The sequence below is a fragment of the Bos javanicus genome, chromosome 18 (genome assembly GCF_032452875.1).
Source record: "Bos javanicus breed banteng chromosome 18, ARS-OSU_banteng_1.0, whole genome shotgun sequence".
In the NCBI taxonomy this organism is placed as follows: domain Eukaryota; kingdom Metazoa; phylum Chordata; class Mammalia; order Artiodactyla; family Bovidae; genus Bos; species Bos javanicus.
The window spans coordinates 57,474,839-57,491,521 of record NC_083885.1 but is presented as its reverse complement, the minus strand read 5'-3'; the positions used below and the strand labels follow the sequence as shown (position 1 = coordinate 57,491,521).

Genomic DNA, 16,683 nt, shown 5'->3' with positions numbered 1-16,683 from the left:
TTTAGAAAGATGGTAACAATAACCCGGTGTACGAGACAGCAAAAGAGACACTGATGTATAGAACAGTCTTATGGACTCTGTGGGAGAGGGAGAGGGTGGGAAGATTTGGGAGAATGGCATTGAAACATGTAAAATATCATGTAAGAAACGAGTTGCCAGTCCAGGTTCGATGCACGATACTGGATGCTTGGGGCTAGTACACTGGGACGACCCAGAGGGATGGTATGGGGAGGGAGGAGGGAGGAGGGTTCAGGATGGGGAACACAGGTATACCTGTGGCGGATTCATTTTGATGTTTGGCAAAACTAATACAATTATGTAAAGAAAATTAAAAAAAAATTTAATAAAAAAAAAAACAAAACGGAACCTCCTGACATTCAAGGAAATGAATTCCATGAACAGTAGACAAAACAGATTAATTGACAAACTGACAAGTTTTGCAGTTTTTAGTAAATCCTCTGCAATTCTAAAACGACCAGTTTGGATCTAGCATTTCTAAATTCTCGAAGTTAAATGTGTACGAATACACATACACTCACATATTCCTTCTTGGTTTTCTCACTGCTAACGCGTATACCTTTAGATATTTATATATTGTAATTGAATGTGCATTATACAAATTATATTCTGTATATATCTTCAGATATTTATATATTGCATTCAAAGTATGCCAAGGCCATGAGAAAACAGTTCCTTTAAGCCTAGACAAGAAACATGTGCTAAGAACTATACAGGGTAAGATTTTATAAATCTTGGTTCAGAACTTTACTATCATGGCTTTTAATTATTCTTTTTGTGACTTTGTTAAATTTACATTTGCTTAAATGAGCCCTTGAAAAGCTTTAGCTAACAGAAGAACAAAGGACAATTGAAGCAGGTGAGTTTCTGACTCTAGGTCCTGAGAGAATTCACAGGAAGCCTTGAGGGCCCCTGAGGAAGGTCAAGGCTAGAACCAGGCAGAGAAAGCTCCAGTACTTGGGGTTCAGGCCTTTCTAAGGGACCCTGGGTGAAGTGGTGTGGGCTCCCCAGGCTGAGCGTGGATGGGTCCATTCAAACCAAGAGGAGCAGGATTCTGGTGAGCTCTGAGGGTGTCATTGAAGGGGGGCCTGTGCAGTAGACCCTGGGGTTCCCCAAGACTGCTGGTCTCAAGGAAGGGGGTCATCTAGTGAAGGTGCTCACAGGACTGGCTGGTGTGAGTTCAAGGACCTGCAGGCTGCCTGGTCCCCAGACAGACGCTGAGGCAGCAACAGCACGGAGCAGTCAGGGAGGCTCTCAACAGTACTCTGTATGGTCCTTCTTATTAGAACCATCACAATGTCCGAGTAGTTTCAAAATGGGAGAGGAGATACAACATAGAAATGGTGGGAAATATATGAACTTATGAGAGTTTCACGCCAGTAAGGGACTAATTTCTACAGATGCCATGCCCCTGTGCTACAGATAGTTTATTGTAACGTTATCTTTCCTGCAACCTTAAATAGGTGGGAGAGGTTAATGCTGGTGGTGCGTTCACCCTTCATTCATTCCACGTCAACTGTAACACTAAAAAACCATTCACTTTTATTAATTAACATACATTAATTTTACACAGATGGAATAAAACCTTTTACAACTGTTGTTTGATCCTTGATTAAAAGACAGATTACAAGCTTCTAAAAACTTTCCTGTTTCTCTGATGAAATGATCTGTGAATGTGATTTATATCGTTTACAAAATGGAGGCTAATTTAGTAAACATGGATGGACATTTATTATACTAATATGACTTTTCCAGAAAGAGTTTTCTATACTTATATCAGGTAGCAGAGAAGGTGTCCTTGCTTCAAGCCTGCCAGGTAATATGCATGATTTCTCTATGTTGATGTTATAAAAATACCTTAGATTTTAATGAACAACCCTTGTTTTATGCTTAAAAAGCAAGTGACATAATTACTGAAAACTTAGAGCAAACTTCCGTCTTACTTTGAATTATTCCCTGAACACTTACATCATGGTGACAACACAGATGTTTGACATCAGTGACAAATACCTCCATTTAGAGGTTTGGTGTGCATATAATATTACTGTGTTGTTAATCTTATAAATTGGAGAATAAATATAAATGGTTCCCACCTCATATAGAAGGGCTTCTCTTACAATTGAGGCAACAACCGTCAGAAACAGAAGTTCATATATACAGTAGAAACAAATCACAGCATAGTAACTTGAGAGTTGAATTACATTCGTTTTGGTTCCTTAATGATCTCAAATAACATTAATATAAACAGGGATACATGAATAATAATTATACTTCTGCAAATATCCACCCCTTCATCTTGTGATCCATACTAACATATCAATTTTGTACGTGTCTTAATTATGGAATACTTGCTACAGTGTTTCTGTTTAGAGTAATTCAACAAAAGTGGTACTAATGAAATGCTTTCTAGTATGAATTCTCTGGCATTGATTTCCTTTTGCTGTTTGATTAAACACTTGTCTACATTTTTGTATTTCATTCGTGTATCTTTCCAAAGTAAACACTCGTTTTTTCAAAATTGTATATTTAGGACCAAGCTTTTTTTATCACTGATTCATTTCTAGGGTTTCTCTGCAGTATGTATTCTCTGATGGTGAGTGAGGTGATGGCTGTGATGAAATCCTTTGCCACATTCCTTACATTTCTGAGATTTCCCTGCAGTATGAATTCTCTGATGTTGAGAAAGACCTGAACTCCGGGAAAAGGCTTTGCCACATTCTGTACATTTATAAGGTCTCTGCCCAGTATGGATTCGTTGATGCTGAGTAAGAAGTGAATAACGGGTAAAGGCTTTGCCACATTCTGTACATTTATAAGGTCTCTCCCCAGTATGGATTCGTTGATGCTGAGTAAGATGTGAATAACAGGTAAAGGCTTTGCCACATTCTGTACATTTATAAGGTCTCTCCCCAGTATGGATTCGTTGATGTTGAGTAAGATGTGAACAACGGATAAAGGCTTTGCCACATTCTTTACATTTGTATGGTTTCTCCCCAGTATGAGTTCGCTGATGTACAGTAAGACTCAGACGCCAGTTAAAGGCTTTGCCACATTCTGTACATTTATAAGGTCTCTCCCCAGTATGGATTCGTTGATGCTGAGTAAGAGGTGAATAACGGGTAAAGGCTTTGCCACAGTCTGTACATTTATAAGGTCTCTCCCCAGTATGGATTCGTTGATGTCGAGTAAGATTTGAACAAGAGATAAAGGCTTTGCCACATTCTTTACATTTGTATGGTTTCTCCCCAGTATGAGTTCGCTGATGTACAGTAAGACTCAGATGCCAGTTAAAGGCTTTGCCACATTCTGTACATTTATAAGGTCTCTCCCCAGTATGGATTCGTTGATGCTCAGTAAGAAGTGAATAACGGGTAAAGGCTTTGCCACATTCTGTACATTTATAAGGTCTCTCCCCAGTATGAATTCGCTGATGTTGAGTAACACGTGAACAATAGATAAAGGTTTTGCCACATTCTGTACATTTGTATGGTTTCTCCCCAGCATGGATTCGCTGATGTTCAGTTAAATATGAACTCTGATTAAAGGCTTTGCCGCATGCTGTACATTTGAAACATTTCCTTCCTGTATGAATTTTCCTATGTCTACTTAGATTTGGTGAGTTACAAAAGACTTTCCCACATATATTACACTTGTAATGTTTCTGCTTAGTCTGAATATTCTGCTGTTGAATAACTTTTGAAGACTGGTTAAAAGCTTTAGCATAATCATAACAATTATAAGTCTTCTCTCCAATATCAATACTCTTATATGTATTAATAGTAAGATTTGAGCTTTGATAAAATATATTCTTATACTTATTATGTTTAGAATTGTCTGAAAATTGATGTCCCTGTTGTTTCATGAGATATGAGTCTTGGTCAACATTATGCCCAGTTTCACTGCATGAAGAGCTTCTCATTCCATCATGTATACTCTTGTAATTATTGGGGGTAGAGCTCCTGCTTAAGGCATTACTCATTTTGTTACGCTTGTAAAGTTGTTCCACACTAATTATACCTCCATATGTATTGAACAATGATGGTTGAATAAGGTCTCTCCCATTATTATCCACATTACAGATTTTGGAACAAGGAGAAAATAGTTGTTGGTTGAAGAACAATAAACCCTTGTTAAAGGATCCCTCAAAATGACTATATTGGGAATTTCTCCCCTCATTTTCAAGTTTCTGGTTTCCAGATATGTTTGAATGTATATTTAATAGACACCTATGCTCAGAGTTGTTTGAATGAGTATTTGCAGTAGATACTAGATGACTTTCCAGATTTTCCACCTTTCCCTTCAGAGAACGTGTATGTTTCAAGAGATGATATGGGTCTTTGCTGACAAATATACACTCATCTGCGGATGGTGATGACCGAAATTGGTCATCTGAGATTGGTTTTTCCCTATTTGATTCACATCCTTGATTTCTTTTGGCGGTAATGTTTACATTATGGGAATCTGTACCAATTTGGTTTTGTCTATCATAACATGCTCTCTGTTCTTTATGTGCCCTCATATATTCCCAGTCTTTGGTTAAATGTAAATTTCCAAGGTGAAATCTTTCATATATTCCTAGCTTTGCTGTTGGGAATAAATCTTCTAAGCCTGGCTTTTGGGTCCTCAAACCCTGGGTGTCGTGAGAAGACACAGCTGAAAGATACCAAATAATAAGTTATTCTACTTACTATTCTCGGGGAATATGGTTTACAATTTACATACAATTAGCATACACTGGCTAGATTAAGCCTAAAACTGAGATAGAAGAAGTTAAGATGGCAGAGGATTCGGAAGACGTGGAGTTCATCTCTCTCCACAAAAGCATCAAGAATACATCTTGAAGTGGAAAAATTCTCACAGAGCCCTGCAGAACATGGGCAGAGGAACTTGGACACCTGAAAGGATAAGAAAGATTCCTGCTGAGCCAGGTAGGACAAAAGAATGAGGGAGGAAAAGGAAGAGGAAAAGAAGCGGGATGGGACCCGCAAAACCCTGGGGGGACTGAAGAGAGGAGAGGTCTCCCCATCCAGGGAAGCCCCTCACTGGGGGAAGCCCAGTTGGGACAGAAGGAGAGACTCATTCTCTGTGGGAAGAGAATGCTGCAACCAGTGTGCAGGACAGAGTGAGACCTGTACACAGGCTGCTGAGCCCAGCCCTGCCCACGCAGCCTGAGAGGGTGTCCACCGCTGCACACAAGGGCTGGGTTCTGGAATGTGGGGTTTGGAGAGCAGACCCAGGCAGAGGACTGCGGTTGGCTGTGAGCAGACATCCTGAGGGGACAGGAGGGAGGGAGGAGCTCTGCAAACGGGATTCTTGTGGAGGAAGCCTGAACCACCAGAGAAGCAGAGCAGCGTTGTTGAGTGATGCCCAAAGGGAAGAACCCCACTGCAGCCTCTCTGCCCCTGTGCCTGTCCCTGCCTCTCCAGATACTAGGAATGGCTCCCACCTAGGTGGGTGATCTCACGACCCCCACAGCTGCTTCCTCCTCCCCAGCCCCCTCCCCAGTGGGCTCCAGGGGCACCTTCAGACCACACGCCTGTGGGTTGTCCCAATGTACAGATGGCACTGAAACCACAGCTGAGCCCCCAGGCCCTACCACTAAGAAAGAAAAGCTGAGATCTCTCCTTGCAGCTGTACAAACCATGGTGTTACACCCCACAACTGCCTTTGTAAACTCAGCTCCGACGGAACATCTGGATGGAAACGAGGCTCTGGCAGTCAAGACCAGTCTGGCTTTAGCAATTGTAGACTTTGTAGGCATTCCCATGAGGCGGTTGGACCAGGTTGCATCTAAATTGCCCCCATAGCACTGCAGGGGGTCCAGCTCCACAATGAATGTACACCTGGGACATGAGACTACAGTGGATCTATGCTGGTGACCTGGTGAAAACAACATCTGAGAGACACCACGGTCAAGTGCCATCATGCCCATGGTTCAGGTGGGGCCAAGATCAATGCCAACACAGGGTCACATGAGAGCTCGCACAACACATGGAAGATGACCCACAGAGCATGCTCCGAGGTGAACATCCCCGGAGGAGCAATCCTCAGTGGCTTCTCTCCCAGTGGGTGTGCTCCAGTCCCACTGGGTCAGAAGCACCATAGATCAGAAACACAGCTAAGTAGATCTGGGGACTCTACTCCACTAATCAGGGAGCAGACCCCACCCCTGACAGGGCAGTGACAGCCACAGAGGAAAGACGAAGCTCCCCTCAATATTCAGACAGGCTCTGGTCACAATAGTAACAATCAACTCCCTATCAAGGGGATAAGGGCACAAGTCTCTGGACCACCTCACCCACCAGAGGGCAGACACCAGAGCAAGAGGAACTAGGATGTGCAGCCTGCAGAACAGAGACCACAAACACAGAACACTGGACAAAATGAGATGACAAAGGAGTATGGTGTAGAGGAGAAGTCAAGACAAAAACCTACAGGAACAGCTAAATGAAGAGCAGTTGGGCAATGTAATGGTTAATTTTACCTTTAAGTAATCAAATTTACAAACAAAACATTTTCACAAATACTGCTGCTGCTGCTGCTAAGTTGCTTCAGTCATGTCTGACTCTGTGCGACCCCAGAGACGACAGACCACCAGGCTCCCCCATCCCTGGGATTCTCCAGGCAAGAACACTGGAGTGGGTTGCCATTTCCTTCTCCACAAATACTAATGCCTACTAATTATTTAACCCACTTCTTACCACTCAAGTTGTTATCTGAGCATGTTCTAATAGAATCTAAAATCGTAAATAATACTGACCTAGAACTAATCAGAAATAGATGGCATAAACGATAAAGTCCTGGGATGTTTCATAAGAAACAAGATAGATTTAATAAGGTAAGAGTTCTTGAGAAATAAAATAAGAAGTGAGACTTGAAAAATATGGTGAGAACATAGGGAACTCTATTCAATGCTCAGTGGTCACCTAAATGGGAAGGAAATCTAATCAAGGAGGGAAATGTGTATATGTATCACTTATTCTTTCTGTACAGCAAACTAACATAACTTTGTAAAATGGCATTATTGGAAGAGAAAAATTTCTTTTTAAAGATTCCTTTATATAATCTATAAGCTTAATAGTGAAGAACAATCAGAAAAAAGCACTGTGGGAAATGTCTTAAATTCTCATGCCAAGAATATATTTTAAAACTCTATGAGTTAAATAAATATATTCAAGTACTTTAGCATTAAGGAATTGGGGTAAATATACTTAACACATTTAATGTTAGTTCATATTAAAAAAAAGAGGAACTTTAAAGTAAAATTCAGGTTTGCATTTTCTCATTTTAGCAAAATGTTTTATGCAGTGAAGAAAGAATTTGAGTATGAAGTTTATGAGGTCATATGTGTAGTCTCTAGTGGGTTGGAAATTATAGGGTAGAAAACAAAAAATATTTGTCCCCAGTATTCCTAGAAGTGTGGCAATTTGTTCACAAGTCCACCCACACACTTCTGACTAGGGACAGAATCAGAACTTTTAAAAGGGCTTAATACAGTTACTCAGAAATGTGCACCGATTTTCTAAAACCTCCCCAAATGGAAGAGCTATCAGGTCATGCAGGTTGTCCCAGGCCAGACAAGTATTTTGGTTCTCACTGTGAATGTGAAAATTAACCACTGGAGAAAAATACATAAACGATAAAAAGAATCAGGAATGGGTCAGGAGATGACCCTCTATGACAGTGACAGAAATAAACCCAGGCTAATCCAAAATCATTTCCACAGCAGATCTTCTCAAACCACACCACGAAGTATGACTTCCTCCACAATGCTTGTCCCTCTCACCGGATTTTTCTGCTCCATCCATAGACACATACCTGGGTGCACGGCTGGCGTCTCCATTCTCCGTGTATCCCAGGGATCCTTCATTTGCTCCAGAAATGTGACCAGGTCCGGCTTAGAGATCACAAGACCTGTTCATCAAAAAAGGAATATGTATTTTCCCAGATATTCATCAATTTCCAATCCAATATGTGTTCAGGTGAGAGAGAAGTCAAGGAAGAAAGTTAAAATAGCCTTAAAAAATGATTTTACCAAATAGTTTATTGGAAGCACCTTTAAAAGACAAATGCTCAAAATCAGGTTCTGATATTATACTCAAGTACTACTAAGGCAAAAGCTAGTAGTAGAAATCCGGTTTTAAGAGGAGAGTGGCACTATTTTATACCACAGAACTTACAGAATTACCACTAACCTAGAATGAAGGATATGCAGGTCAAGAAGCAATAGTTAGAACTGCACATGGAACAACTGTACCATTGGGAAAGGAGTACATCAAGGCTGGATATTGCCACCCTGCTTATTTAACTTATATGCAGAGTACCTCATGAGAAATGCTGGGCTGGATGAAGCACAAGCTGGAATCAAGATTGCGGGAAGAAATATCAATACCTCAGATATGCAGATGACACCACCCCTGTGGCAGAAAGTGAAGAAAAACTGAAGAGCCTCTTGATGAAAGTGAAAGAGGAGAGTTAAAAAGTTAGTTTAACTCAACATTCAGAAAACTAAGATCATGGCATCCAGTTCCATCATTTCATAGCAAGTAGATGGGGAAACAATGGAAACAGTGATAGACTTTATTTTGGGGGGTCCAAAATCACTGCAGATTGCGACTGCAGCCATGAAATTAAAAGATGCTTGCCCCTTGGAAGAAAAGTTATGACAAACCTAGACAGCATATTAAAAAGCAGAGACATCACTTTGCCAACAGAGGTCCATCTAGTCAAAGCTATGGTTTTTCCAGTAGTCACGTATGAATGTGACATTTGGAACATAGAGAAAGCTGAGCACCAAAGAATTGATGCCTTTGAACTGTGGTGCTGGAGAAGGCTCTTGAGAGTCCCTTGGTCAGCAAGGAGATCACACCAGTCAATCCTAAAGAAATCAACCCGAATACTCATTGAAAGGACTGAAACTGAAGCTCCAATAATTTGGCCACCTGATGTGAAGTACCGACTCATCGGAAAAGACCCTGATGCTGGGAAAAACTGAGAGCAGGAGGAGAAGGGGGCGTCAGAGGATGAGATGATTGAATAGCATTATTGACTCAATGGATATGAATTTGAGCAAACTCTGGGAGTTAAGGAAGGATAGGGAAACCTGGTTTGCTGCATTCCACGGGATCACAAAGAGCTGGACATGATTTAGAGACTGAACAACAAGGAGGCAGATTACATCAAGGAAGAAGAAGGTTAGAATTATAATGACCCATAATGAAGTCTTTCTTTCAAATGTCACAAATACCCTTTTTCCCCTACAAAGTAGGGATCTGAACCTCTACTGGACAAAGCAGAAAATTCCAGGAGACATTCTAGAATGAATGAACCAAAACCCTGAAAGTACCTAAGGGATTCTGGAAGGCAGTTATCCTCACCCAAGGAGGCCAGGTTCCCGTAGTTCTCTAACATCACGTCCCGGTATAATTCCCGCTGACCGAGGTCCAGGCACTCCCACTCCTCTTGAGTGAAGTCTATGGCCACATCCTGGAATGTCAGCCGTCCCTGAAATACAAAGGACATGAGCCATGTGGACATGGGAAGACTTCCTAATGTGACCCAGGATGGTATTACACAAGAATATAATTTTTATAATATAATATAATTTTTATACAGCCGTATTTTCCACTGTATTTCTAACCCAGGAAAGGAGAATGAGATATGATCCACAGACCACTATAGAAACTATTCTGATCTGGAAGAGAAATTATAAAACAATCACACCACACTGATCTATCTATTTTTGAGAGTACTCCTGTGACACAGGATAAACTGTCTATCAGGGAAAGTATGTTAGTCACTCAGTCATGTCTGATTCTTTCTGACCCCATGGACTGTAGTACGCCAGGCTTCTGTGTCCATGGGATTTTTCAGGCAAGAATACTGGAGTGAGTTGCCATTTCCTTTTCCAGGGGAATCTTCCCCACCAAGGGATCGCACCCAGGTCTCCCACATTGCAGGCAGACTCTTCACCATCTGAGCCACCGGGGAAGGCCTTTATCAAGGAGACAGGAAATATTTTAAAAAAGCATGCTCTGATCTAAGAGTTCTGGAGTGGGGCCAATGTGCCACATTTTTAACAAGCTTATTTTAAGTAGCAGTGTTGAAAATTCTGATACATAAATGACCATTCTGAATAGCAAAGAATTCAGAATGGTCATTTATGTATCAGAATTTTCAAGTAAGGTAATTTACTAGTAAGGTAAGAATTTATACTTAACTTTGAATTTTAAGTGTTTTTCAAAATTGATGGGTCTGATAGAATAGTACCCATAGCAGCAATAATCTTTTGAAGTATTTAGTATATACTATATGTCTTTCTCGGAGAAGGCAATGGCACCCCACTCCAGTACTCTTGCCTGGAAAATCCCATGGACAGAGGAGCCTGGTGGGCTGCAGTCCATGGGGTCACGAAGAGTCAGACACGACTGAGCGACTTCACTGTGACTTTTCACTTTCATGCATTGGAGAAGGAAATGGCAACCCACTCCAGTGTTCTTGCCTGGAGAATCCCGGGGACGGGAGAGCCTGGTGGGCTGCCGTCTATGGGGTCGCACAGAGTCGGACACGACTGAAGCGACTTAGTAGTAGTAGTAGTATATGTCTTTCTAACAGTTTTTACAGAGTCTTGAATGCACCACATAAATAATATAAAATCAACAACATTGTTGTTCCACCTTTTTGCAAATATTTTGTCAACCATTGCTTAAATGACAGATTTTGAATTTTGCTTCAGTTTATGTGAACTAAAATTTAACTAGTAAAACACAAATACACAGAGACAACACTAAAGAAAGTTTATACAAGTTTTATAGGGTCTTCCCTGGTAGTCCAAGCTCCCAAGTTATGGGGCTGGGTACAGTCCCTTGTTAGAGAACTAGATCCCACACGCCACAGCTAAAGTTTGCCTGCTGCAACAGTCTCCCACATGGCTCCAAGATTCTGCAGGCTGTAAACAAGACACAACTCAGCCAAACACATAAATATGTGTATTTTTTAAAAAGAACTTTATATAACTGGGGAGAATACCAAAACAAGAAAAAAAATTTAACATTTTCATGCATACAGACATATATTAAAATGAGACTATATACTTATTAAGAGTATTAAAGAAAAGCTAACATTCGGAAAACTAATATCACGGCAACCGGTCCTATCACTTCATGGCAAATAGGTGGGGAAACAGTGGAAACAGTGGCTGACTTTATTTTTCAGGCTCCAAAATCACTGCAGATAGTGATTGCAGCCATGAAATTAAAAGATGCTTACTCCTTGGAAGGAAAGTTATGACCAACCTAGACAGCACATTAAAAAGCAGAGACATTACTTTGTCCACTAAGGTCCATCTAGTCAAGGCTTTGGTTTTTCCAGTGGCCGTGTATGGATGTGAGAGTTGGACTATAAAGAAAGCTGAGCACAGAAGAACTGATGCTTTTGAACTGTGGTGTTGGAGAAGACTCTTGAGAGTCCCTTGGACTGCAAGGAGATCCAACCAGTCCATCCTAAAGGAAATCAGTCCTGGGTGTTCATTGGAAGGACTGATGTTGAAGCTGAAACTCCAATATTTTGGCCATCTGATGCGAAAGGCTGACTTGTTTGAAAAGACCCTGATGTTGGGAAAGATTGAAAACAGGAGAAGAAGGGGACGACAGAGGATGAGATGATTGGATGGCATCACCAACTCATTGAACATGAGTTTGGGTAAACTCCAGGTGTTGGTGATGGACAGGGAGGCCTGGCATGCTGTGGTTCATGGGGTTGCAAAGAGTCAGACACGACTGAGCAACTGAACTGAACTGATTCATGTCAATAAAATTGAGATGATTTTTAATGGGTTAAAATATATACATCTACTTGTGGATGATATTCTTTGTATATTTAAATACACTAGGGTGCAAACATATACAACCGTATAAGATAAATTAGAGCTCTTGGTTCTGAAACTTTGGTTTCTTGAAAAACTGTATCATTTTGTTGAGCTGTATCTTAGAAATTCAACATAGGTGAAAACAGATTAGCACCAATATGATTGTTGCAAATATTGTGAAAAAAAATAAGTGAGTAAGAAGACTATGTCCGTGATATGAGCACGGAGTGTACTGGAAACACCACACCTGGGCTTGAGTGATGAAAACCCCACTCCCAAAACCCAGTGTCTATCATCAACACAAGTGAGTGTTCATTTTCCAAAGCAAAGAGAAACCAAGAAGATGTGGAGTTTCTCCATTAACTGTGAGGGTTTTCACACGTTCCTCACTCCATTTTTCCACAGCCTTGTTTAAAGACAGAGGGAAAAAAATGAACTTCATAGCCTGATAACCTCAGAGAAATCACCAGAGCCAGTGGACATCATCTGTCATGGTGTAAATGCATCACATGGAGGATGCACTATCAGAGCCTGGGCATTTAGGGAAAAAATAAGGAAATTATAAGTTGAACCTAACATAAAAAGATATCAGTTTTATGCAAAATTCAGTTTATATACACTTCCTCTGTTTTGTAACCTAACAATGTGTTTAACTAGTAAGTCTTAGCATTACAGAGGACAGTATCTCCTAGTTTTCTTTTTATTTCTGAGCAGTTTCTGAAAAATTCTGGATCACTGAGTTGATTTAATATATAAGGGCATTTTTTAACTCCTCAAGAGCTGAATTGTATCCATGTGTAAACTCATCATGGCATTTCCCCTACTTGCCTAAGATGCCAACACCGAACCACATCCCAGTGGGAATCTCGGGTACCAGTGCCTCTCCGTGTTGATCTCTCACAAAGGGAATATATTCACCAGCTGAAAGTCACTAATTCACTTTGAGAATTCATCATGTTCTATAGAAAGCCAGGATACAGACAACGGAGAACAGGCTCTGGGACACAAGGGAGAGGTGGTCTAGAGAGCCGGTCTTCACAATAAGAAGAAAAGGAAAAAATAAGAAGTTGATAACAAATACCCCAGGCAGAAAAATTAGAAGGAGAGAACTAAAGGTTTGCAGATTCTCAATCCAGGCAGTTCAGGAGGAAAAGCAGACACAGCCCCAGGCCCAGAACAGGACATGTACCTGAGAAGCTGCCATTTCCTCCTCTTCTTCCTCCTGCTGTGTCATCTCTGAGGATGTTATGTAGCAAACACACCTCTGCATCTTGAGAAAATACCTTCAAAGGCATCCGCACAGCTCTGTAACCTGCACCACTTCACCTACAGACAGAAGGCCCTTGAAAAGCTGAAAATACCCACCTCCCCTGTCCTGTCTCAGGAGAGATTCAGGAACAATCACTTCCTACCCGGAGACCAGCCTGTGGACTTATTTCTTGATTGTTCTCTCCCCACAGAGAGCTCCTAACCCTCTGCTCACACAGACCACGTGAGCTGACTGACTTCCCCGGTCCAAATCCAGTTAGACCAACCCTGCGGCCTCTCCTTGGACTGAAGCCCGGCCTCAGCTCTCACAGGTAGACCAGGAGCCACGTCCTTAACCCGGGCCTCCCCTTAGAGTCCCCTGGAGCTCTTCCTACACACCACACTGATGCTCCCACAGGACCAAGAGACAACTCTGTGGGGAGGGCACCAGGAGGTCCTTGCCTAACACTGGCCACGTGACCCTGATGGGAAACAGATGGAAATCACTTGGCCAATGAATTTCAGTGAATATGAACCCCTCGAGGTCAGGTCCCCACTGTAAGAAGTTATGAATCTGCAGGTCTGAGGTGAGGTCATTAAATACGTCTTTAGCAAGTTCTCTGTTCTGATGCTTCTTCCCCAAGACCCACACTCAGGAGCCCTGAGCTTGAGCCCTCTCACTCAGCACAGCTGAGACCTCTCAGGAGGGGAGGGTTTAGGGTGGGAATTTCTGAGGGAGGTCAGGCTAGAACCAGGCAGAGAAAGCTCCAGTACTTGGGGTTCAGGCCTTTCTAAGGGACCCTGGGTGAAGTGCAGTGGGTTCCCCAGGCTGAGCGTGGATGGGTCCATTCAAACCAAGAGGAGCAGGATTCTGGTGAGCTCTGAGGGTGTCATTGGGGGGGGGGGGCCCTGTGCAGTAGGCCCTGGGGTTCAGCAAGACTGCTGGTCTCAAGGAAGGGGGTCACCTAGTGCAGGTGCTCACAGGACTGGCTGGTGTGAGTTTAAGGACCTGCAGGCTGCCTGCTCCCCAGATAGACGCTGAGGCAGCAACAGCATGGAGCAGTCAGGGAAGCTCTCAACAGTACTCTGTAGGATCCTTCTTATTAGAACCATCACAATGTCCCAGCAGTTACAGAGAGGGGGAAAAGTACAATGGATAAATGGTGGGAAATATATGATCAAATTATATGAGGCTTAAGGGCAGTAACAGATGTCATCCCACTGTGCTACCTAATAGTTCACTGTCATGTATTCTTCCCTGCAACGTTAAGTAAGGTGGGAGAGGTTAATGTCCGTGCTTGGTAAACTATTCATCACACATCAACTGTATCACCAGAAACCATTCAGTTTTATTGATTAATATGTATGTATATCACACACACTATATGGAGAAGGAAATGGCAACCCACTCCAGGGTTCTTGCCTGGAGAATCCCAGGGACAGAGGAGCCCGGTGGGCTGCCGTCTATGGGGTTGCACAGAGTCAGACACGACAGAAGCGAGTTAGCAGCAGCAGCAGTATGAAGGATGAAGATTATCTCAGTGGAGAGGAAGGTTAAAAATCATAATGAATCATCACGAAGTCTGTCTTTCTCAACTCATGTATTCCCATTACCCCCAGAAAGCAGGGATCTGAAACTCTATTATAAGAAGCAGAAGAATCTAGGAGACATTCTACAAATGCAGGAACCAAAACTCTGAGGAACCAAAACCAAAATCCCAGGCCGCTGAGCAACTAAGCCTGTGTGCCACAACCACTGGGCCTGTGCTCTAGAGCCCGAGAACCACAACTGAGCCCATGAGCCAGAATTACTGAAGGCCAGGCACCCTAGGTGCTGTGCTCTGCAGCAAGAGGAGCCACTGCAGTGAGAAGCCTGCTCACTGCAACTAGAGAAAAGCCCGCACAGCAATAAAGACTCAGCACAGCCAAAGATAAATAAATAAACAAAATTATATATTAAAAAAAAATGTTGTTTGGACGTCCAGAGGAGTCAGGCCTCACAGACCAGTTGCCCTTCACCCTTTCTCCTCATCTGGCCTGAACCGGAACACTCAACTTTCCAGACGGATAGCAAAGGAGTCTCCTGAGGATCTGCATTGCCTGCGATCTCTCATCCACCCCGACCCAGGCTAGACTTCCCACCCTCAGCTCCTCCCTTCCTTGCGTCCCCAGCTCTGGCCCTTCCAGCCCCACCTGTGGTCAGATTTTTCCCTCCATCACTGTCTGGATGCTCCTGGCAAGTCACTTCCCCTTCTACTCTTCCCTAGTCTGGAAAACAGAGAGGCTCACTGAGCCCGTCTCACACTATCATTGCTGGAAAAGGCATACAATGAATGCCTGAGGTTTACTGTGTTCCTGCCTCAATTCAGGACCACGTACCACCCATTCAATGAACATTTTTAGATTTTCCTCTTCCCCATCCCAGTGGACGTGGACTGGACATTCATCTTAAGCAAAGACTGCTATGCTGATTTTTGAGTGAGAACACCATGAAACTGCCTCACTCTCCGTAGAACAGGTCGGACATGTGGTCCATCCAGTGAGATTGTGGGTTGATAAAGGATAGTCACGCTCTTCAAGTCTCCAATAATGAGGAATCAGTCCTTAGCATTTCCACGTACTTTGCCATTGGAATTGGTTGGGGTTACTGGAGGAAAGGAGTCATTTCCCCCTGAAGAGTTGCCCTTGATCTTGGACTTTCCATCTGGGTTACTTGGGGGGAATGAAGAATTTGCCTGTCTCTCCTCCACCGCTGACCTCCAGATGATTCATTCTCACCACCTGGGGAGACAGGCCATGGAGAGTGATCGACAGATGCTGAAACACTGACTAATCTTGGAACGCCCAGTGTGCTAGCTATATTCAGATGGCTCCTGTGCTCGAAGCTCTTCAGACCCCCCTGATGAGCTCCTATCCTTCCCCACATCCCCCTTACCTCCCCAGCCCGGCCAGAATCTGGCCCGCAGATGCTTAACCCACATTGATTCCTTGGTGCCCTACACCCTCGTGTGGCTGCTGCGTTGTGTCTGATTCTTTGCCATCCTTTGGACTGTAGCCCACCAGGCTCCTCTGTCCCTGGGATTCTCCAGGCAAGGATACTGGAGTGGTTGTAATTTCCTCCTCCGAGGGATCTTCCTGGCCCAGGGAAGTAACCTGAATCTCCTGCCTTCCAGGTGGATTCTGTACTGCTGAGCCATCAGGGAAGCCCACCCTACACCCTTAAGTCCTGTTTTTTCACATCACGGCAGCCCGAGCCACCCCCTGCTCTGGAGCCTCCAGCTTTTCATCTTGTAACTCTCCTCTGTCCACATTCAAATCCTTCTTCAATTTCACAGCTGAGTTCAATGCAGCTTCCTCCACGCAGCCTTTCCTGATTGCCCTACCCAATCAGAAGTGGGTAATCTCTCCCTTCCCAGAATTATCAAGTGATTTCCTTTTTAATTTATTTATTTGGCTACGTTGTGTCTCAGTTGCAGAAGGCGGGCTACAGGACATGGAGTTGCTCGGCAGCAGGTGGGATCTCAGTTCCCCGACCAGGGATGGAACCTGTG

General features: G+C 43.0%; 1 protein-coding gene across 1 annotated transcript; it reads right to left on the bottom strand.

Moving 5' to 3' along the window:
• Nucleotides 1–2,578: 2,578 nt before the first annotated feature.
• Nucleotides 2,579–9,566, bottom strand: LOC133229600 (zinc finger protein 501-like). The gene is made up of 3 exons (XM_061386140.1): nucleotides 9,396–9,566; nucleotides 7,833–7,932; nucleotides 2,579–3,779 (listed from the first exon to the last, which is right to left on the bottom strand). Exons 1-3 carry the CDS (start codon nucleotides 9,553–9,555, stop codon nucleotides 2,579–2,581), a joined length of 1,461 nt encoding a protein of 486 aa, XP_061242124.1. The 5' UTR covers nucleotides 9,556–9,566.
• Between the last annotated feature and the right edge of the window lie 7,117 nt (nucleotides 9,567–16,683).

Excerpts from the sequence above, each read along its gene's own strand:
- LOC133229600 (XM_061386140.1), bottom strand. The coding sequence starts at position 9,555 with ATGTCCACATGGCTCATGTCCTTTGTATTTCAGGGACGGCTGACATTC. Across the intron at positions 7,933-9,395 it reads CGGGAACCTGGCCTCCTTGG|GTCTTGTGATCTCTAAGCCG; the intron begins GTGAGGATAACT and ends TTTGATGAACAG. Across the intron at positions 3,780-7,832 it reads CCAGCCGTGCACCCAGGTAT|TATTGATATTGGAGAGAAGA; the intron begins GTGTCTATGGAT and ends TACATATAAGAG.